General features: G+C 42.4%; 2 protein-coding genes across 4 annotated transcripts; one reads left to right on the top strand and one right to left on the bottom strand.

The window, feature by feature from the left end:
* The first annotated feature begins 156 nt into the window (after positions 1 to 156).
* entpd5b (ectonucleoside triphosphate diphosphohydrolase 5b) lies at positions 157 to 10,125 on the top strand. 2 transcript variants are annotated; one of them, XM_037085576.1, is made up of 15 exons: positions 271 to 287; positions 2,404 to 2,496; positions 3,254 to 3,486; positions 3,898 to 3,977; positions 4,222 to 4,365; positions 4,847 to 4,922; positions 5,352 to 5,387; positions 5,737 to 5,825; positions 6,612 to 6,694; positions 7,080 to 7,141; positions 7,538 to 7,639; positions 7,959 to 8,102; positions 8,402 to 8,458; positions 8,652 to 8,767; positions 9,417 to 10,125. In XM_037085576.1, exons 3-15 carry the CDS (start codon positions 3,261 to 3,263, stop codon positions 9,498 to 9,500), a joined length of 1,299 nt encoding a protein of 432 aa, XP_036941471.1. In that variant the 5' UTR covers positions 271 to 287; positions 2,404 to 2,496; positions 3,254 to 3,260; the 3' UTR covers positions 9,501 to 10,125. The 2 variants fall into 2 exon arrangements, with proteins under 2 accessions (XP_036941470.1, XP_036941471.1); XM_037085575.1 differs by lacking the exon at positions 2,404 to 2,496 and having other exon boundaries at positions 157 to 287.
* Positions 9,333 to 22,347, bottom strand: znf410 (zinc finger protein 410). 2 transcript variants are annotated; one of them, XM_037085572.1, is made up of 12 exons: positions 22,218 to 22,347; positions 21,760 to 21,846; positions 21,629 to 21,676; positions 21,405 to 21,537; positions 20,008 to 20,193; positions 18,867 to 19,088; positions 15,898 to 16,048; positions 14,127 to 14,308; positions 13,472 to 13,561; positions 13,193 to 13,312; positions 12,034 to 12,135; positions 9,333 to 10,466 (listed from the first exon to the last, which is right to left on the bottom strand). In XM_037085572.1, the coding sequence occupies exons 3-12, from the start codon at positions 21,659 to 21,661 to the stop codon at positions 10,366 to 10,368; spliced, it is 1,320 nt and encodes a 439-aa protein (XP_036941467.1). In that variant the 5' UTR covers positions 21,662 to 21,676; positions 21,760 to 21,846; positions 22,218 to 22,347; the 3' UTR covers positions 9,333 to 10,365. The 2 variants fall into 2 exon arrangements, with proteins under 2 accessions (XP_036941467.1, XP_036941468.1); XM_037085573.1 differs by having other exon boundaries at positions 21,760 to 21,916; positions 22,218 to 22,338.
* Positions 22,348 to 23,083: the final 736 nt, after the last annotated feature.

Raw genomic sequence — 23,083 nt, 5'->3', positions numbered from 1 at the left:
TGTAATTTCACTGCTGTGGGGGGGAACAAAACATCCCTCTTTCTTCAGCTCCTGTGAACTGTAAACATCAGAAATAATGCAGCTGATGGCAGAAAATCAACCACTGAATGTTTATTTACACCCTTCTGACACCACAGAAACTGTTGATGACCCTCTATTTTTTTGTGGGATGTTTGTTTTGCTCTCAGTCGCGCACGAGGCTCCCAGCAACGTCATCACCACACAGGTGACGTCACGAGGAGCTAGCTGAACGCGATGGAGGGAGAGAGGAGCCGCCGGTCATCATGGTGAGCCCGCAGCGTATTTACTGGCCAGAACAGCACTCCAACAACTCGACTACACCTTCTTTACCGTGTGTTTCAAACGTTGCCGGGAGGGTTACCCGGAGTTTTGTCTTCACTTTGAGCCCGTTGTTACGTTCGGCAGTTGGCTAACTAAACTTTGCCGGTTAGCGTTCCGTGGTGTAGCATTCAAGCTAGCAAACGGTTAAAAAAAAGAAAAAGAAAAAGACTATTAATAAACTTCCAGTCAGCAGTTGCTATGTGAGCTACACCGACACTCAAGTTTGTCGGCTCAGTATTAGTAATTTCTACCAGTTTTCACAGTTTTCTTACATAATTCTGAGTGTAGAGAGTCAACTGATAATGTTGTTGTTATAACGTTAGCCGCCTCTGTTAGAAAGTAAAGGTATTTACATCCCTCCACAGGACGCTGGTTGATAACACACCTCTTTTTTTGTTCACTTACACCATGTGTATTTTTAAAAGTTCATTATGCAGATTTTCTTCACATTGATTGTCATGACTGGATTAACAAACTTTCATCATAGGAAAAACACAATGCCTTTCTCTTTTTCTTTGTATCTGCAGGACCTTTTCAATATCCTTCTCACCTGTTCAACAAAATTAGCATATGTATTTATTTTTAAACAGCAGCATTTGACTGTTTCACATTGTCAGGAGACAAGTTTGCCTTTGTTTTGTTTTTTCCCCATAATGTGTCACATTCCTCATCACAAATGCACCTGAAATGCAGAAATTAGTGTTAAGCAACCGATTACACACAGCATCCAGAAGACCTTAAAGTTGTTTAATTCAATCCGTATAATTCTTAATTAGACACGTTTTTTTGTGGCGCTGCAATGGAAGCTGCTGAGGTGTGAGACATCTCACTTGTTTCTCATGTCTGTGGAGAGTTGCACATTCACAGCACTGACAAGTAGAAAGTCACGAACAGTGGGAAACTTTCAACATATCTTTTACTTCACTCTCTCTTTCTCTTTTTTGCGTTGTCTGAACATAGATGGAAGAAAAAGTATTACCAAGCCAGCAGCCTTCACTTCCAACACATGGCATCGCATCATGTCTGAGTAGAGCTGAATAGCACTGCATTTAGCCTTTTCTTTTCATCAGAGCCAAGTGACGCAGGAGCCGATAAACACCGTAAATGCTGATTGTACAAATTTAAATTGAAGACAAAAGACAGATGTTAGCAGGTCTTGGTGTGTTTTTTGGTCAGTATGAAAGGGTGTAAAAGGAGCCGGCTTTCTAGCGTCAAAAAGATCTCTGTGGAAAACCCAGAGAACAGCTCTTTCATTCAGTTATAGAAATAAATATTGTTGACATTTATTATTATTAATATCATAAATGTTGCACAAGTTTGAATTACTTCTCCAAAACTACACAGTGCACCTTTAAGTTTTATGGTTATTGTAGCAGTAGATATTTATGCAGACATTTTCTGCTTCATTTCTGTTGCTGCTACAGTAAAAGTGAGTTTATTTTAGTTATAAAGCTGCCGTTGTCTGGCAAGCCACTTTTTAAATTAAGTATCAAGGGAGGCAGCCTGGGAACAATCCAGCATTATAAACATCCTAAACCACCAAAAAGGGCCTAATATGATAATTTAAAAACAGAAGCGCCATTCTTTCTCTTCCAAGTCACTGTAGCATCAACATGATTTTGAACTTATTTTAAGGTAAAAATAGTTACATAATGTTGCTTTAAGCTGTTTATGAACTACAAGGAAGTTTTCTTAAAGTGTTGCAAAAACTAAATGGGATTATAAGGAGATTTGAGTGAATCGTGTAAGGTTTTCTTCTCCAAGGCTGACACAGTTCCAACTTTTCGCTGTGCTTCTGAGCATACAGTCCATTCTGGAGCCACAGATTCACTGAAAATAAATACAAGTCACTGGAGACATCAGCAAAAACCATAGTTGCATAAGTCATACACCTTTTAATTCATGCCCTTTTCACAAACAGAAGATGTTCGACCCCTCATACAATGAGACGGTCAAGGCAAGGTTATCGTTGCACCGAGTCCCCGAGAACATTTTGCCATACACACACAACTGGCCTTTGAAAATGTATGAAGGCTGATTTATTTGCATCTTTTGTTGCAGAGAGCAGCTTCAAGTGCGGCGAATGAAAATGACCTCTTGATAAGTGTGCGCCCTTTGCACTCGGCAAATAAATCTGCGAGGGATTCATCTATAGTAATTCATCTTCTTTACCACTTTGCATCTGAAACATTTCAGCAGTTAATACATTATAAAGGAATGAAGGGACAAAGCCAGGAGGCCAAGTTGTTACAGTCTAAACTGGAAAGTCATGCCATTGATTCAAAGATGAAGTGTTTTCTATTAATTTTTGTAAATTGCACCAGACTAAAGTGCAAGAAAATTACTTGAAATGTAAAACTGGAATTCACAGGTAGTCATATTTCTAAAGTAAAAATGTCTTTACTCTCTTAATTGTCTCAGTAAGCAGGTGACAGTGTCTGATCAGAGGGGTTTCACATAGAGCATACCTGACTGAGGCTGTTAGGAAACCCTAATTCCTGACATTACATATCAGAGTTTTTTTAGAGAGATGTTGAGACGCGTTTGAGTTTCTGCGTATCGATCGAACAACAAGATCAAAGGATTAAACTAAAGCGTCGCCAGTGCAACGTGGTGAAATTGTGATGTTTTTTCTAAATTGTCCACAGGCGTCGACTCAGCAGGTACAGAGGTTAATTTTAGGATGTGTCTCTGTGGTTGGTTGGAAAGTCTGACAGGGAGTGGTCAAATGACCTCCTGTAAATAACTCTATTGCCCTGTACTCTTCCGTTGCTTGTCGTGCTGTAATTTAACATCGCCCGATGCTAATCAGCAACAGTGTGAGCTGCTTTTTTTGAGCAGTTCAACACAATTTAATAGAATAACGGTGCTTTACCAAGAAGTCCTGTTGTGTTTTTTGCTGATCCTCCAGAGTGAAGATGAAGCTCTCCAGGCCGCTTCTACTCCTGGTCCTGCTGGCTGTCGCAGGGCTGAGCCGAGCCCAGGTCAAGACATCTCTCCTGGATTTGACCAACAGCATCGGGAGCATCCTTCCCGCTCTCAGCCGACCAGCAAACCACAGCCGCATCTTCTATGCAGTGATGTTTGACGCAGGGAGCACAGGGACACGCATCCATGTTTACACTTTCATCAACAGTGACTCAGGTAAGTCAGGACCTGCTTCCCTTTGCTCTTTTACTGGTGTTACAATATCAGCATTCAGGGTGAAAGGCAGGTTAAATCATGTGTATTTACCGCAGTGAGGATGTCAGTGAAATACTTAAAGATCAGTCAATTTTCAGTGCAAACAGGGTTTTCTGTAGTCTATTCCTTTCCTCAGCTTTCCTCACAGCCTCTCACTTCTGTAAACATGTACACTTCAGCTTCAGGGGACATAGGTTATACTTGACTTTATTAACTTCTGAGGTGGTAATCCTATTTTGTCAGATTCCAGTCAACGTGTCTCATCTTGAATAAGGGGATATATTCAGCATGTGTACGCTAAGCAGATTTAGGCGTCTTAATGCTTTTAATAGCTGCTTCATATTTGATGTGGGTGGATCTTGCATCTTTTAGCGGAGCTGCCTGTGTTGGACAATGAGATGTTCCATTCCATAAAGCCGGGTTTGTCAGCATATGCCGACTCCCCTGAAATGGTGAGTTCATTGTCAAATCTAATCAATTACATTGAGCCGGAGGGAAAGGTCTGCTGGCTCTACATTGTATTCAGAAACACTGCCAGTAGCTTCCCTCTGCAGGGGATCACATTGCTAATCAAAAGAAGTAGGAAGTGAGAAAAGCAAAATGACAAACAAGTGAAATGTTTTCTCATCTCTAACCGAGTCACCCTGTTGTCAGTTGCCAGTTTCGAGCAGTGAGCATTGTCTTTGTTTTTTAAAGGCCGGGCACACAGTGAGGATGCTGCTGAAGGTGGCCAAGAAGACTGTGCCTCGTCTGGAGTGGAAGAGAACTCCAGTGATCCTCAGAGCCACAGCTGGACTTCGGCTGCTGTCCCCGGATAAAGCCCAGGCTCTTCTGGAGCAGGTAAAATGAGCGCAACTGTGCTGAGACGAGACACACCATTGAGATCTCTGTAAAGTAGAGTGCAGTGCTTAATCATAGGGGAATTGTAGGGTGCTACAGTGTCTGACACTTTCAAAGGAAAGTGCAACCTCTTATCCATGGAAGGAGCAGGCAGAAACATTTTCAGTGCTACGGCAGGTGGCACAGAGACTAAAGGGAGAGAATTGTTATCAGAGTGGTGTGAGCTTAGAGTGGAAGGGTCTTGTGGAGGGGATAAGATAGTAATGGATGGCCCTGGGGCACCTTGGAAGATAAGTGATACTTTATTAATCCCCCTGAAGGAATTAATTAATCCCTTCAAGCAGAGGGCACCTCTGGATGAGCTACTATTACAGTAGATAATATTAAGGCAATTTCTCTGCTTTCCTCTGCTCTCATTCTCCCTCTCCCTCCCTCCTTTATCGCTCTCATTCCACCCTCTCCTCTTTTTCTTCCTCCACAGGTTCAACATGTGTTCGACGAATCTCCATTTTTGGTTCCAGACAACAGTGTCAGCATAATGAATGGCACAAACGAAGGTAACCTCAGACAAGCAGCACATTCGTCAGTTACGGCAGCCACTTTGTAGGTGGCATCAGTGATGCTTCTGTCCTACTTTTAGTGTGCTGTGCAATTTCTATAAGGAAACCTTGTTTACTGCAGACGTTTAGCTAAATTGCAGTAGATTAACGCTGTCGTTTATGATGACGCTTAAGAAAAATTTAATTGCTCTTTACTACGAAGTTGTTGTGACTGTAATTACGTGGTGAAAATGTGTTATTGTCTGTTGTGCCCTAGTAATTGATCTGTCAGCATTTCACCCTCTTACTCACGTGTTTGCGCATGTTTATGCCCGTGCCAAGCGTTATAATTTCAGTGAGAATTTGTCGTCAGCTTTTCTAAAATGAGCTTGTGCGTTCCACCTGAAATGTCTGTTTTCCTGGTGTTTGCTTATCTCTTTAATGCAGGAATCCTAGCTTGGATATCGGTGAATTTTCTGACAGGCGAGTACTGTAAACACACGTCTACATGGTCTGCAACACACACTGAATATCTTTCCTGGTATTATGGTGTTAAATAAGCTCAGCTACTGTACATCCAAATTCAACTTAGTGTCTGAAATCGTCATAGTGTCTTTTTAGAGAGCCTGGCTCTCAAATATAGGCTGAATACATACGGCTACATTGCTTCAGGGGGATAGCTCTGATCTTAATCAGGCTCAGTGTTGGGATTTTTCTGCTTTTGGGTTTGCACATTCTGTGTCAAATAGGCCTTTTGAAGATAGCATCTCAGGTCTAACCGATTAGCTCTTCTCTGTCGTGGCTGCCGGATTATTATCTGAAATGTTTCCAGGTCACCTGAAAGCACAAACCAAGACAACAGTGGGAATCTTGGATCTTGGCGGAGGATCTACGCAGATCACTTTCCTGCCAAAACTGAGGGTCAGTTGTGTGTTTGCATATTTAGACATTGCTGTTCAAATTAAAGGGACAATTAGCAGTTGAATAAAAAAATAATGAATTAATCTAGATTTCCAACTTGTTTGTTTTGGCGTAAGCTTCTGAATTTCCGAGATATCAGCCGTAGAAATATTTGCCCTCTCTCCAGTGTAAGGGAAAAGTGACTGCTCTTCACAGAGTGCTCTTGGATAATTTGTCTGCAAAACACTGTAAGCAGCTTTAATGTTATCAGTGTGTATTTGTGTGTTTCTACATAAAACATTAAACAATGTAACATCAATTTTATCACTCTACAACTCAAATAAACATGTGTCTGCATATGGAAGGCCAAAAAGCTTTTGTTTGAATAATAAACTCTTGTGTCTGAGTGAACGGAGCCTCACGTCCACGAGTAGATGCTTTGAAATTGTTGCCGGACGTAGTTTGATAAAAGACAAAATTTCAGCATGAAACTGCTCACAACACGGCCTGCGAACCCTAACCATTATCTCGATTAACGGGATCATGATCGCTGCTGAGTTTTTCAAATTGAATATTTTGACACTTTGAGCACCACAAGCTGAGTGCCGTCTAGTTGCATCATATTCAAGAGAAGGGAGACATCTCCATGGCCAGTATCTTTGAAACTTGTCAACTCATATCAAAACAATCCAGAGCGATTAGCAGCACCGCGGGTAAGAGGGAAAATATGTGTTTATAGTCTTTGGTGGAACTGTCCCTTTAAATTCTTTGCTGAGTAGTAACTCACTATGACTTTTTATTTTGTAGAAAACCATTGAAAGTGTTCCTGTTGCTGATTACGTTGCCAGATTTGACATCTTCAACTCGACATTTGAATTGTACACTCACAGGTAACAGATTTGATGATTATCGTTACTGTTGTGTAATTTTGTTATTTACCTTTACTCTAATTGTATAGTTGATATTCATTCACTTTGGCAACACTGTACTGTACACAGTCATGGTAAATAAAGCTCCTTGAATTTAATTAAGAACTAAGTAATCCTATTATTTGGGCAGCATCAATAATAATATTAATAACACAAATGCAGCAGACTTTGTTGTTGCAATTTCACTCTGATGTTTTTTAATTAGGAACACTTCTATTGTCTGTCCAGTCATTAGGAAGTGAATAATATGCAGATGGCCTGTTATCAGGATGACTTATTTGTTACACTCACAAGTCTGTTCCTGGTTGGTTTTGTAACCGTGTAAGCGTCCTTTGTCTCGATGCAGTTACCTCGGACATGGGCTGATGGCAGCGCGGCTGGCCACACTGGGCGCTCTGGGAGCAGAAGGTACTGGAGCTGTACATGAGGAAAAGGTGGTGCGGTGTCATTAGCTGTGGGGTCAGTGTGTTCATTGTGAGCCTGTCTCTTAAAGACACCGAGACACAACGGTGAGTCAGTTCTCCGAGCGCTTACTCTGGTGTTTTTCTTTCCCGTCCTGCCAATTAAAGAAGGCACCGACAGAGAAAGGTGTTTTTTTTGTTGTTTTTTTTGGGGGGGATGTACTTCAAGACTTTTCTTTCTAATAAACATTTCAAGTGAGACTCGGAGATGAATCACCAAAGGGCTGCAGAGGAAATTGTGTAAGTGAGTTCATGAGTCACCCTCAGATAGCGTTGACCAGGTGTGAGGCCTGTTGAGCCAGTTCGAAGATTAAAGGGGTCGTGTGTGTGATTGCTCTCGCAGGGTTGGAGTGGCGAGTGTTTAAGAGCTCCTGCCTGCCAAAGAAGTTCAGGGATGAATGGAGCTTTGGAGACTTGACCTATCAAGTGAGCGGGGACCCAGACGGTGAGATCCTGTTTATTTAAAAGCGTAATTAGTGCGTTGAGTCCAGTAAATCCAAAGCTACTACTTGTAGGAACGCTTTAAAACATCCCTTTGAATATCATCGTTACATTTTTCAAACCAGGATTTTTGCAGGCTACAAATGTTCAAAGTAAGATTTACAGATGCAGAAAAAAAAAAATCTGGAAAGTGAAGATTTATCACCTGCAGTAATGTTTCCAAAGCCCTATTAAAATGGACTTAGGTGAATCGCACATCAATTCATATTGTTGTTCCTACAAAAGATGCATAATTCACACCACTGTCTCCGTTTCTTCTCCAGGTTATGCAGGATACAAGCTTTGTTATCAGGAAGTACTTAAGGTGGTGAAGGGGATTATTCATCAGCCGTACGAGCTCCAAGACAGCAATGTGTTCTACGCGTTCTCTTATTACTTTGACAGAGCGGTGGATGCCGGCCTTATCGGTTAGCACACACTCACACACACCTTACATAATTATACGGACCCAGCAGGATGTTATTACCCATTCCACTGCTAGACAGGGGCAGGACACTGTGAGTCATCTGCGCCTGTCTCGGTGGATTTGACGAGCTATAGGTGTGTAGTTATTAGTGGAATTGCTATCCTCTGCCAGTCTTCCAAGCTGAAAGGGCACCAGCACTGTTATTAGTATTATAGAAACGTGGTGTGGATCTGCACTGGTAATGAATGGTATAGCATTAGAAATGTGAGGAAAATGACTCCCAGTCACTCCCTGTTATAGATGGGGTCCAAGGAGGGAAGCTGGAGGTCAGAGACATCAAGAAGAGAGCTAAAGAGGGTAAGATGGCCAAAGCAATGCATCGTTACAATGACAGATCTGCAGCTCCCTGTACTTGAGACGCGCTGCGCATCTCAATAGTCTGGACGTGCGTCCTCGCTGCTATCTGAAATCCAGCCCTCGTCCGCTCAGCTGAATACAGATGACTGATTATCCAACCTGACAGACCTGATTTCCCCTTTTGTCCGCTCAGTGTGCAATAAGATGACCAAGTACCCTCCCATCAGTTCTTTCCTGTGCATGGACCTGACCTACATCACCTGTCTGCTCAAGGATGGGTTCGGCTTCAAGGAGAGCACGGTGCTGCAGGTAAGACAGCTCGATACAGCATAATCAACAAGGTTTATGACCTCGCGTATACAGAAAACAGACCAGAGGGAACATTTTTCAATTTTTAAAAAGGTGGTGAAGCATTGGGAAAAAAAAAACACTTGTGTGATTCAGACTAGAGTTGTATGAATCAAACCATGAAACCAAAACAAAAGATGAGAGGATGGTTCAAGGTGCAATAAGTACAACTTGTTTCTGTTGTTTGAAGTGCTTTTCACGTTGTCATCACATACGGTTGATAATATTCATTTTTTAAATGGATTAAAGGTGCATTATGTAGTTTTAATACAAAAATAATACAACTACATAGTCCCCTTTAAATTAGAATTATTACATATTGCACCATTAAATTTAAGTCTTTATTTAGCATTACATCAATAATGGTGACCATGCGTGTCAGAGCCTTGTCTGTAATCCCTGAAAGTACGTTTTGAAATTGTTGTTCATTCTTGAACTTAATTACCTTAAAGATAATGAGACCAAGACCTTGTGAGAAAGAGCGCTGATATAAAAAGTGACGCAAAAAAGTGAACGGACACAAAAATTCTGTTACTTTTTTATTTCAATAAATACAAAAGGCATTTGAGTGATTTTGGTGTTGGGTCTTTTTTCTTTTTCTCGCTCCTAGTTGACCAAGAAAGTGAACAACGTGGAGTCAAGCTGGGCTTTGGGCGCCACGTTGGACCACTTCCACAACCTGAAGATCCACTGAGGAGACGGGAGGAACAAACGCTGCTGATTCAGGCGGTGCTCAAAGACAAAACACGAAAGCAGAGTGTGCACCACCTTATCTAATGTCCCTAGACAGCTGCTGTTTGTTTCATAATGGCAGACTCAACCTCATGAGTAATTCTGTAATTTTGTTTTGTTTTGTTTTTTTAAAAAAAGCTATTTTTCACAAATGTTAATATATTGAGTTGTAAATGAGCAATGTGTGCCTTACTCAGAGAACACTGGAGGTTGACATTTGAGTGAAAGATGTTACTAATAACACACCGAGTTAATGCAGCTGTGGGCTACACTGGGCAAACAATTAGGTTGGATTAGTTTGTGTGTTTTACTCTGATGAACAGGGCGGTCTGGCTCGTTAGGCTGGTTCTGCTGTGCAAGACCAGAGTTAACATGCAGCAGTGTGATATAGCGGTTTTAATGTGATTAAGTAACAAGGATAATGGACATGTGCCCAGCTCATTTCAGTGTGACAGTCAATCCTATCAAGTGAGACTCATTTTCATCGGTGAACATCGTAACTGAATTTCAAACCCAGACTTGTGTTTACAATGATACGACGCGTAACGGTGCGCGGCCATTATATTTTCATAAACTCTTTAAACCCGTCTCAGTATTTCTTTGGGAGTATTTGCTTTCAAAAACTTGAGGAAAAAAGAAAGGTTGTTTTGTACAAACTTTGCCATTTTCTCACTTGTCAAAATAAAACCATTATCGATCGCTTATTACAAATATCTACAGGGGGAGAAAGTCAGAGGTTAAATTATTTACAGATGTCTACGTGTAAGTCCACTGTGACTGTCGGTGTAGCGCTGAATTAGGCAGTGTGTGATATTTTCCCTGGCTGACTACAGCAGCGCCACCACGTCCTCTCCATATGCATGGCCTTCGGTCGTCATGGTCACCAGTTCATGTGGCTGAGAGAGGACGACCACGGAGTCTGCAGAGCCTGGAGGGACAGACGAAGACAAGTAACACGATCGGATGCTAGTTAACAGTGAGACTTCTGTGTGTACCTGCACTAAAGTTTAGCCACAGTCATCAAAACATCAGAAACCCTTCAGGGAAAACTAATAATAATGTATTTGTCCTTGGGTTTTCTGCAACACTTCACCTGGTCGTGCCTTTTGGTTTTAATGCTGACGGGCCGGTTTTTAAGGACGTGCATGAACACCTACTGTACAGAATGTAACACTGTCTCTGTAACAAGTATTCAGAGTCCAAGAGGGGGAAATATTATCTAAAGGCAAGTAAAAGTCTGCGTTTGTTATCTGCTAATGACTGAACTCTGGAAACTTCATCAGTGTTGTTACACAGATGTCTGATTAAGTTAATTTTATTATGTTGTATTAACAGTCTGCTTGTGACAACAGTTCTGCTTCACCAGCACAGTTCTCCAGTGTTTGGTTTAGAAATGATTTATGAAGTTTACACATAATGCAGTCACAGAAATAATATGCTAATATGTGACAAAAAAAACAGAAACAATACATTAAAAAATTATAGTGAAAGAAACAATTCAACAGTGAATAATACAGCGAGTGTCGGAGAGGCAGCTCATTTTGAGGCAATATTGATATCGAAGTACGTGATCAGACATATTGTGACTATTTGACTGTCGATTTTGCTTTTAAAGTGATTCAAAAATATCAAGATATTAACCGAGTATCACTATTTGGCTTAAAAAAAATTGCCATTTTATTTTAAAGCCACAGCGCCCAGCCCAAAGTCGCATCAAAAGATTAATAAGATTCACTTTGAAGCCCCGTTAATTTGACAGAATGGGACCAATTATTGAGTTTTTACAACAGTCGTGAGCGCTCCAGTTCTTAAAATGCTACTATAGATGGTCTAAGAGTTTAGTAAATCATAGTTGGGTTGGAACCAACGATTTTAGCAGCATATCTGGGATGAACAGCAGGACTCCAACCAAGAAGGAACGAGGCAGGACAGATGGGGAGGGGTTTGTCAAGCAGACTGTTTACAGCGTTCGGAGATGAACATCTAAAGAGAATAAACAGCCTCACAAAACCATATGCACATACGAGCTGGTGCGAAAGTTGCAATTTATAAGCTCGTTTGCTTAGATGATAATGCTAAACAAAGAAAGTGTTGTTAGAGAAGAAAAAGTCACAAATGTCTTCTATCCTAATTTGAGTCGTATTAAATACAGCGAGCGACCAACAAGCTGTTCGGATCAACCCTGACAATCAGCATTCAGAACAACACAGCCACAGAACAAAGAGGCCTGAAAGCTGCTGTCGGAATTCTACGTTTGGAGAGAAAAAAAAAAATCTGAAAGAAAACATCTCAAAGTCGTGACAGCAAGAGGAAGACAAGAAAAGCTGGACTGAAAAACACTTAACAGGACATTAGCAACACCACGAGTTGACTCAGCAGCTCTGACATTAACATAGTGAGCTGCACTAAAGCAGGTTCACTGTTCCACCACGTGTCTGCTGTCCACACCGTATATACTTTTTGGGTTTTCCTACCATCCGTGCGCTCACACCTACCTGGTGATCTCAGCATGGCGTGGTGAAGATTCATGGGCTCCACAGTGGATGTCATGTTCTCGCCGTCTGCCTCCAGGAGGCTGCTGTGTGTCAGAGCCTCTCCTGTCAGAGGCAAAAAAGAGAATGAACACGCTCTTAAAAAACTGACTGTAATTTTTAAAAAAAATAAAAAAATCAGCATCTAAAGTGAAACCTGCACATCACTAACTTCCTCCGTTACCTTTTGAATTTTTCCGCCTGTTTTTTTTTTTTTTTAAGGCCTGTATTTATTCCAACACGGCCGCTTTAATAATTCATCTCGTTAGTATAAATAACACAGAAACTACCCCTCCGCTGTGAAGCCGCGTCTTCCTCTGCTCCTCTTCTACAAAAGACCAGCCTCTTTGGGGAGACTGACCCGAATAAATGTGCTGTTTATAATTAGAGCGTTGGCAGCGTTTCCTCAGTGGTGATTCAGCTGCGGTGCTTCCCACCGCCACATAGAAAATGTGACCAGGAGGCAAATGCTCTGTCTGCTGTCATTGTTCCACGGCTGAAAATCCACCTAATTTAATCTCATTACCTACAATTAGACCATATGTTGGAATGTAAAGAGCTCATTGAGAATCTGAAGAGGTCCTGAAGACGATACCGAGAATAGAAAAAAAAAACTTGAAGTGAATTTTTCAACAGCTGCGGTGGAAGATGAACGAGTATCCATTCATTTATTAATTTATTAATAAATCTGAGCGAGAGCAATTTGAGTGACTGTGACATTTTTACCTGGCGATTACGTACTTTTCAGACGACTCTGACCCCATCATGAGACGTCTAACGGAGGGGCCTGTATCTGCGGTACAGTTGTGCTGTCTCTGCTTTTTTTTTTTTAACTGATGTGTGCTCAGTAGAAGCTTCAGCTAACCGACCCTCAAGACTAAAACATTTGAATGATACATTTTTAAGTGCTGAGGGTCTTCAATTATTCAAGAAACGTTCCTAAATGTAACTTAAACCAACACCATCTCTATGCACTTTTTAAAATGTATGGGCTGCTCGGAGCTACACAATCCGAGGATTAGCATAACCACCTACTGCACAGTGTGTGTGTGTGTGTGTGTGTGTGTGTGTGTGTGTGTGTGTGTGTGTGTGTGTGAGAGGGAGATAGAAAAGAGAGAAAGACCTGTTTCTCTGCTTTCACTGCTGAGCCCCTCCTCGCCGTGCCGCTTCCTCATGTGGACGTTTCTGCTGCCCGACTGAGAGAAAGTCTTCCCACAGATCCCACAGTGATGCGGCTTCTCACCTGGGGGGAGAGCACAGACGCAAAACATACTCACATTAAACAGGACTCATCCCTTCAAAAGAAAACAATGACAACAAAAAAAAAAGACTCATGAGGATATATTACATCCAATTACAAATGAAACAAACGCTCAGGTGTGCAGCTGTAAACTCAACTCACCAGAATGTACGAGCATGTGTTTTCGGAGGCTGGAATACTCTGCAAAGGATCGCCCACAACCATCTGCTTCGCACAGAAAAGGCTTCTCTCCTGGAAGCGGCCACCCACCACACACACACACACACACAAACGCACACATGCATATGGTTGAACTTCACAACACAAAAGACTTGAAAGTAGTGAAACTCGTTACTGGGCGTGATTCGAACGGCCTGAAACACTCTGGAAGTGGAGACTGCAGCTTATATTTTGTTGCCGTTTTGGAGCGGCGCCGTCGTCCCACTTTGATGGAATTTCATCCAACTAAGTGGATATTACAGCCCATAGAAAAGCTGCTCTACCAGACATATGGGCAAAACAAACAGTGTATAGCTTAGCCGGCTGCTAACTGGTCCCTAGATGGGCGAAGCAGACCGCTGAACAGGCCATCAAAATGTTAATGTCGCCCTAAATAAAACATGACAGAGTACGGTTACTCTTCGCAGCAGTGAAACGGAGGCGCCAGTGCTGCTGACTCTTCAATCTCCAGCCTTGGATGCACCAAGGAAGCACTAAATGATTAGAGTCAAATGGCCTGAGTCAGTTATTGCCTCCAGCGTGTTTGGGGCTTTTATAAAAAGGCGTCCAGCTCCTGCTCCACCAACCGCCCGCCCACCTGTGTGTGTGCGCCGGTGGTTCTTCAGGTTTCCAGCCGTTGTGAACTTCTTGCCGCAGTTCTTCTCCTTGCAGATGAAGGGTTTCTCGCCGTTGTGAGTCCTCATGTGAACCTGCAGCCTCTGGAGCACGTAGAAGCTCTTGCCGCAGCCCTCCGCGCCGCACCTGAACATGCGGTCGTTCCTGGGCGGCAGGGAAATCAAACAAAAACACACACACACACATAAGGCTCGATGTCTCCTGTGCACCTTTTTTTTTTTTTAGCAGCAGCCCACCGAGGGGGTCAGACAGGGCGACTGCAAATAGATTTCCTTGCACTGATGTTAAGAGAGCTCCTGCAGTACGAGAGCACACTTCTTTTCTAAAAGGCTCAGCTGGTGTTTCTCCTGTTTGGCTGCTCTGTCTGCCTCCACCACAAACAACCTGTAGGGAAACACCGTGTGATCAGAGTCCGCTGGAGAACATCTGTGTAGCTCTGAAGTCTCCAAGAAGAACAGCAACACACTAACTGTACACTTACAACTGCGAAGATGAGAATTTTAATTCAGTAATTATCTCCTCACCTCTTCGCTGTCAGGTTTTGTAGTCCATAAAAAAAAAAAATTTCTGGAGCTTCACAGAAAAACAATGTTGCACCTTCTGCTGAACAGCTGAAGAAGCTGCGGACTTGTTTTTCGTTATATTTCATGTATTTATTTGTTTTTAACATTCTAAAACAACAGAGAATGGCTCCTCACAAACAACTGATGCAGTTTTTAAAATGAAAAAAAGATTTAAATCTGTTTTAAGTTTAAATCTTCACTGTAGCTGCTAAACTAACAGTATTAGGATTCACCATTCATGAAGCAGGTGTGCTGCCTGTTCAAACCATCCTGATCGAGATCTAGACGAGCTGCATGGAGCCATTTTTTATTTGGGTTTTATTGTTTGGTTGTTTTTGTTTAAATAAGTCGTTTAGGATGATGCTCCAACACTGTTTGGCTCCAGAAATGTTTGTGGACGATGAAAACTTCACCTGACTTTGCATCGGCATCAGGGTGAGTGACTAACTTTTCATTTTTGGGGGAACTTGTCCTTTTAGTTTTACTACATGAAGACGACATGTAGTGATATGAACTGTGTTGTAGACACAAATCTGTGTATATTCTTGCTGTTATTTCAATAAACTGATTATTTTTTAGGACTTTTTATAACATTTCTTGCCAGTGTAAAGTTGTGTGGAGACAATTTCCACACAATTCTCATGCAAAGGCAACTGCAGTGCTTTAAAGTAAAACCTACACTTAAAGGTGCACTATGCAACTTTTTCTACAAGCCTATGGACAAAAAGAGACGGAGCTCTTGATACATGGAATACATATTAGATTTAGATTTATAAACATGGGTTATAAACAACTGTCCTTTATTCTGAGGTATGAAAAAAAGAAAAAAAACACACATTTCTCCATCTAGAAGTCTGACAGTTCAGGAATACAGAGATATATAACTCAAAATGATATTAATGATAATAATTAATGGCTTGGTTTTCTTCCATTAACAGCTGAGACATGGCTGCACATGTGACACCTGAAGCCACAGTGTGTAATTACTTGTCTAAATAGTGAGAAGCAGCATTTAGCCTGCAAGGTTTCATCATTATTTTCAATTTGGAGAACGTGTCCACATGAGGGAGGATTTGCACGGGAGTTTAATCCTGATGCTGCTGCTGCCTGGGTCCATTACCTCCCCCGCCGCTGTGTGTTACCACCTGTGTGTTACCACCTGTGTGTTACCTGTGTGTTTTGAGGTGGTATTTGAGATGAGCCGGCCACGTGAACGTCCTGCAGCAGCCCTCGAACGAGCAGCGGAGGATCTGCTTGGAGAGGGGGCGGCTGGTCCGAGGCGGCTTGTCCCCGTCTGCTGTCAGGCCGTGTGTGTGGTCACCTAGGCAACCAGAAGTGCAAAGTGAGGCGGGGCTGAGCAGCAGGAAAAACAAAAAAAGAAAAAAAAAAAAACAATCCAGGAGCGCCTGGGCGGTCGGTCGCTGGAGCCCGGCTGCATAGAAGCTAATCATCAGGTACCGACTGAGACCTGCTGACAAGTACAGCCGTAAGAAAACAGCCCTGAATGCAATCATTCGGAATCACTCGGACTCCCCGCTTTGAATGCCTCTAACAGGTCCAATTTAGCTTACAGCATGCCAGCAGTAATGCACCCGTAACTGATACCCTGCTGCTGAAGGGAACTTGTCTAATCTAATGCAAGCAAGTGGGAGGGCAGCCATTACACCGGCTCAGATCGAGGAGCTTTAACAGTCGAAGTTTATCTAACGGCGTACAAAGTATTTCAAGCTCTTTCTTAACAGCAACACTGGCTCAGTAGAAGACTCAAAAGACAGTCACGGCTGGATCCACGCAGTCCAAACATTGTTTTTGCTTCTCTCTGCTTACTGTCCTTACTTGGCCCTGATAGAAATATAATGAGGCCAATGATGAATGTGGAGAAGTCACAAGGAGTTGATGAGAGAGAACACCAGAATCTGAATCTAAACCAGGCCACACGATCACCTGAGGTAAGCCACTTTTCCCATCCGCTCAAAGAACGGCCTTTTCCTTCGAGACGAGGGAGCACATCGTTCCTCAGCACGTTGGGAATTCAACCCCGACACCATGTGACACTGAATACAATGGAAAAAAAAAACACACACACACAAAAAAAACCCAGCAGGTACAATGAAGCAGCGTTTAAGTAAAAGCTCATAAACCGCAGAGAATGGATCTGCGTCGGAATGAGAGCTCGCGCTCGTATCACTTTCCTAACCACGACCTCCAGCTGCAATCCGTCTCGGAGGGAGTTCAAAGATCAGAGGAGTCGCTCGGAGCCACGGTGCCTTCAATGTCACGGGTTGACTCTTTATCTAACAGGCGGCCTGTGGAGAGGAGTCAAAATGGGCTGCGATGGAGCCAACAGACTCCCGGTGTGGGTCAACAGATTGCCACGCCGCTGTGTGCTGTGGGAGGGCAGCGTCTGTCCCAGATCAGAGACGAGAGCTTCATGGAGAGGAGACGGAGACGAGATGAAGGCACGGATAACTTCTGCTGGGCTACAGATTAAGATGTGATTTTAGTCGGAGTAAACAACTCCGGCATACTTTATTTTGATGGCAAACATGGCAGCAGCAGTAGTGTTTAGAGAGCTCAGCGTTCAGTGTTAATGTTTTTTTTATTTTCTCTCTTGCCTTTCGACGTTTTACTTTAATAGCGCTTGTCAAATAACAAACACTTAAGGTTATTATCATGTTGGATCTCACTAGCCTCGCTCTCAGAGCTTCTATGGTAATTGTGATGTTTGCTTCTACTCACAGCACAGCTTCCTATCAAGCGATGTGCCAGAATCAGCAGGAGATGAGAAGGAAGATTGATTCCTTTTCTGTCATCATCAGCTCTGGAAAAAAATCCCGGTTTGATTGTTTGTTTATGACAGATCAGGCGAGCGAGTTGCTAGATTTACTACTTCAGTTGATCCAGGGAATCCTTAACATTAAACCCTCTGATACGATTTCAGCAAACTAAGATTTGTGACCCACCAAGATGTTGTGACAGTGAAGAAGTAGGTAAATGAAAAAGACCATAGAACATGTAAATTACTCAGTATTGTTGTCATGAATCACTACAGGCTTATTCGAGTGAGTCAAACTTCTTATCTAACTGAATACGGGGCCACAATTTAGGTTCTCAGACTTTTTCCCTGACTACGAGCAGCTGGTCTTGTAGAATAAACTCACTGCGGACCGACTGATAGCTGGTTATCAGATGGATGTTCTGCATTTTTGTGATTATCTGTGATTTTTTTTTTTGCCGATAAAATAAACTGATTTAAAAAAGGGTCACTGTGGCTCTGATGCAGCATCCTCACACAACAACACGTGACTGCTAACACATCACAATTATATATAACCTATAAACACTGAATCATCTAAAAAGTAACCAGTAACTAAATGTATTAAATAACTATAGTGAAGTATAGTGTAGCAGAAAAAATCAAAGTACTGAAGTACCTGAAAATTGTACTTAAGAACAACACTTGAGTAATTGTAATGAGAACATTTTGACACAAAGAGTTTCATTGTTACTGTAGATGAATGTCGTTCCCACGCATCATTTTTCAGTCTACTTGATTTCTAATAATCTGCCGGTCTCAGTCGACCCCTAGAATAAACCCACAAAATATAACTTGTTCATTTATGAGCTTTGGCGGCCTGATAATTATGTCACCTTTGTCATTCACCATATGTTACTGAATGCACATTACGTCCTGACAGGCGCAGCACAACACAAAGAGAGACATCATCAGTGTTTGACGATAATGTGACATTTACGACGGAATATTTGCCGTCAGACAGAAGACGAAGCTACGAATTTATTTTGATTGAGAGACTTCTGATGAGAAGCTGAACACAGTTTCAGTCGGTGCTGATTGCACCACATTTTCTTCTCATCACTGACCTCATTTCTCTTCTTTATGTCTTTGATGCCTGCTGAAAGTAGACCAGGATGTTATCTTATCGAGAAAAAAAAAAAAAAAAAATGTGCCGCTTCCTGTGCACAGGCTCATTTTCATCACGACATCACAGATAGCGGTCATGCACAGGCCACTTTCGCTGCTCGCAGACAGCCCGTTTGTTTAGCGTCATTTTCCAGAATAAAAGACCGCTGTAATTGTTTCTGTTTCTGCTCGTGTTGACAGGACAAAGTGACTTTACCGTTACTGACACTTGCAGCCCTGGCGTCCTGGCTGGCCTTGGCGTCTCTGGCGAGCTGCGCCCGCGTGGCGGCAATCAGGCTGTCGTGTGCCAGCTCCTGCACGCGCAGATACCAGGGAGCACTGCCATCTATCCCGTAGTCTCCCGATGAGACTCCCTCGTCGTCGTCCTCCCCGGCTCCATCTGCAGCGAAGATCAGCGACTCTGAGGAGGCTGTGATGCCTGCGAGGGAGCAAAAGGCAGGAGGAGAATCACCATGAAACAAGAGAATTTGTTGTAAATGTGATATTCTGCAGGATCGTCCATGGCCTGAGTGTCTCTAGGTCATGATTCTGAAGTCATTATTGTCCTCACTTATGGTTTTAAAGTTAGATTCTTAAAGGTTGAGAGGATGCGGGTGAACAGACGTGGTGAAAACACACATAAGTACGCCCCAAAAAGCACCTCTCTTTATTCCTGACGTAAGATTTAGTCTAACAAAAGGTAGAAAGTGATTCTGTGGCCTGAGAAGTCACTTCTCCCCGTCACATTGCTCACAGAGTCACAGGCAGAACGCAGCATGCTGCACAAAAGGTGTACGTCAGGGGACCAAAATTAATTTTTTTGGCTCGGCTGCCAAGGGCTGATGAACCGAGAGAATGTGCCTGCCAAGGATCATTTCTCCCAGCCAGAATAATTCTCCCCTCATTTTTTTGTTCATGAAAATGTGTCACCTCGTTTCTTTTCAGCGCCGCGCAGGACACAAAGTAAAGACGCAAGATGGAAATTTAGAGCTTTAATGTTGAACTTCTGTCTTAATGATGTTTGAAATCCACCAGGGAGCGATTCATCATACAGGAATGAGGTGGAAATAACGTTTTTTTCAAACCCGTTTAGCATCTTGGGGTTTCCAGGGACTTGAATTTTTTTTGTTTATGTTTTCAAACAAGTTCTCATCTACTTCAGTTGTTTTGCTGCAACACTGTTGTTCCAGAAATGTTATGTGGCCAACGAGAGCTCACCTGAACTTCCACTGGAAAGGGGACAGAATGTTACGACTAAAATTGAATTTTTGAGTGAACTTAGCCGTCATCTGTAACAAAATAGGGAAAAGTGCAAAACACTATTCAAGGTAACTTTGTCTTTCTGATGGTTTATTTACCTTTTGCGAGGTTCAGCAGGACGTAGGAGGTGCTGTCGGACTGCTGCAGGTCATGGAGGATGGGTGGAGGGCTGGGTGAGGCCCGTGGATGAGCGTGCGTCTGGACCACCAACGGGTTTCTCTCCGACACGCCTCCGAACTCTGACAGGGAGGGAGAACTCTGATGCTCATGGCTCAGTCCTCCATCTGAGGAGAAAAAAAGACACGTTATCTGTACATTAATACCACAAATAATCAGGGTTTGGGTTATTCATTGTGTGTCAACTGTAAAAATATAAACAGTGCAGGTTTTAATATATAAACGCTTCCAGGATGAACACAATGCAGTCGTGTAATTTGTGGTTTGGTAAGTTGCAGATGTCACGTCACAGATGTCCGTCCAGTCAGTCAGGTGGAGCCTGTCAGAGCTTGTTTTACTAACAGAGGGTTGGATGCAATGTGACAGTGATCCAAGTCTAAAGGGAATCCTGATCCTAATCATCAAGAATATCCACAAATTATTACCTAAAGTACATATGGACTGTTTTGTTGTGAAGATGCTCGTGTATTCCACAACTGTTGTGAGTTTTCAGAGCTCTGTCACTGATTGAAGCTGCCTACCATCAAGCAATACTTACAAAAGCAGCGAGCGTGAACGAATACAGTAAAGTTTTATGAAGCTCCCGAAGCAGCCGGGTGATAAAACTCTGTACTGTGGGTTAATCAAAACAAGTGACCCGACTGTTTTCACATTATCACACAAGATCTGAAGAGATTATAAAGATTCAGAACATGTTGCAGAGACGACGCCTTTCCTCACTCTAAGTCTTAAACAGATCAGATTTTGTCTGTGTTTTTGCTTTTGGCACCAAACAAAAGTAGAAATGCAACTGATAAAAGCTTTTCTAACAACAGCTCTGGAGTTTATATGTTTAAAAGAAGATGGCTCACTTAAGTCTTTTAAATCTGTGTACACAAGCACTACATCCAAGCAAGTTAACAGAAGTTATGAAGTGGTGACTCTGGTGGGTCAGACTCTGTGTAGAGTGGCTGCATGTTTTATGAAAATATCAATATTTGGCAGCAGCGCTTCAGAAGAGGAAGGGATGCGATATATTGTTGTATCAACACTCTGTCCCACTCGTAGTTCGGGTTATGTACTCTTCTATAACTACACAGACGTGAGTGATGAAGCTGTTATGGTCTAGGATTGCTTTACAAATATGATTAACAGGATAGTCTGAGGTATCTTTTATCTTGTTGACAGTGGAGGCGTCATGCAGCTGTGGGCTTCTTGCTGTAAAGCATCTTTAAACACTAAATAATACAGTTTCACTTGTGGTTTTGAGTGACAGTGGAAATGAGTCAGCTGTGATCACTACTTGATGTGTTCTGGGCCTGTGGTGGACGGGGACAACCTGTGAGCTCCAGCGGGCTGCACAGGGAGCTCTCAGCCGGGGCCAGCAGAGGCAGGCAGGAGTGTTTGGACTCCGAGTCCTCCAGACCCTGGACCAGGGGGATGGACGCGTTCTGGACAAACTGCACCAGCAGCTGATGGGAAGAAGAGAAGAGCCTCAACACAAGAACAAGCACAGTCAAGGATGTGAACCCATGTCTTACTCACAAAGTCACAACAGATTACCTCTGGTTTGGAGTCAAGCTCATCAGAAAGCATCACCCTGCGTGGAGCCTGTGGGACAACAAGATGACACCGACTCCATCAAACTCACACTCATTCTGCGTAGATTTAAGTCAAATCGGAACAATCCTCACCTCAAATTTGACCTGCTAAATGTGGGACTGTCAGTCGGTCATCGGCGGACGGGGCAGGTCATCTCTGGGTCAGAACCATCGCACAATCTGCGGTCCAAACGACGGGACAAGACGTCAATCTAACAGCTCTCACTTTTGCTATTTTGAAAGTGCGTCGCTACGAGTGAAATACAAAATAAGCAGCCGGTCAGATAACGTGGCTACATGGAGCTGAAACACGACAGCACTGCGCCAGTCTGAACAGTTGCTGGATTAAAATAAAACAAAAACAAAACAAACCAGACAGATGACAGGCTGCGCTGCTAACTTAGCTAGCACGGTTAGCACTTACCAAACTAGCTACCGGGGCTAGCAGACTGACGTTAGCTGCCCGGTGTCACCGCCTGGCCGCCGTCCATAACACCGGGCAGGTATTTAATGTTATAACATCTTTAGTAACATTAAACGAACTTGCTTACCTTGTAATAGTTGTGTAAATTAAAAAAAATGAGAGCTGCTGGATAATTATCCCAAGACAGAGCAGCAGCAGGTTTGTTGTACGGTGTCTCAGAGGGAACAATGTTAGGACACTTCCGCGTTTCCCACACGGGGATTCTGTATCATGGACGCCATCTTGTGGCTGAAGGAGTAAACTGGCTACAGTGAGGACAGACTGGAGTCTGACAGACACTGAGACATAATGATCTTTTGATTAATAAATGAATGAATGACTGAATTAATACATTTTTTAAAAAAATATATAATTACTATTTGTATGACTTTTTTCTGATATTTGAAGTTTAAATAATGCAAATCATAATGCAAAACAGCCAGATTGTAATTTTTGTGTATATATCACTTTACACCACTCTGTGAATCATAAAATAGTGTCAACAGCCCTAAAAAACTTAAAGTTGAATTAAGATAAATAAATAAATCCGCGTTTTCAGGAATAAGATGTTATAGAAATCAGACTATGGATGATAATTAACCCAACTCACCTGTTAAAAACTTGAGATTATAGAATAAGAATGGAAATATATGAATAAAAATGTATAAAAAATAAAATATATATAAGTAAAAATGGATGCAACTGCTATAAAAGTGCAGATTTCCTCCACTGTTTAGATATGCAAATGAGCATGTCCAACTATAATGCGACAGTTTGCTTTTTTTTTTGCTTTTGTTTTAATTTCATTCCACTCCTATGAAATGAGACATGTTACAGAGGCAACATTTTTCAGAACTGAAATTGTGTTTTCACTTTAAAAATCTCTTGGTTAATGCTTAATTGTGGGCAGGTGCACTGAAGAGATACTCGATACTTGGCAATCCAGAGCGCCGT

The sequence above is a fragment of the Acanthopagrus latus genome, chromosome 22 (genome assembly GCF_904848185.1).
Source record: "Acanthopagrus latus isolate v.2019 chromosome 22, fAcaLat1.1, whole genome shotgun sequence".
Taxonomy (NCBI): Eukaryota; Metazoa; Chordata; class Actinopteri; order Spariformes; family Sparidae; genus Acanthopagrus; species Acanthopagrus latus.
This window is presented reverse-complemented; position numbering and strand designations above follow the sequence as displayed.

Bases quoted from the DNA above. Each gene is read 5' to 3' on its own strand.
- entpd5b (XM_037085575.1), top strand. From the start codon at position 3,261: ATGAAGCTCTCCAGGCCGCTTCTACTCCTGGTCCTGCTGGCTGTCGCA. The intron at 3,978-4,221 runs GTGAGTTCATTG...TGTTTTTTAAAG, and splicing joins ATGCCGACTCCCCTGAAATG to GCCGGGCACACAGTGAGGAT. The intron at 5,826-6,611 runs GTCAGTTGTGTG...TTTATTTTGTAG, and splicing joins CTTTCCTGCCAAAACTGAGG to AAAACCATTGAAAGTGTTCC.
- znf410 (XM_037085572.1), bottom strand. From the start codon at position 21,661: ATGCTTTCTGATGAGCTTGACTCCAAACCAGAG. The intron at 20,194-21,404 runs GTTGTCCCCGTC...TTTTCTCCTCAG, and splicing joins CAGCCCGCTGGAGCTCACAG to ATGGAGGACTGAGCCATGAG. The intron at 14,309-15,897 runs GTAACACACAGG...CCTGCCGCCCAG, and splicing joins TACCACCTCAAAACACACAG to GAACGACCGCATGTTCAGGT.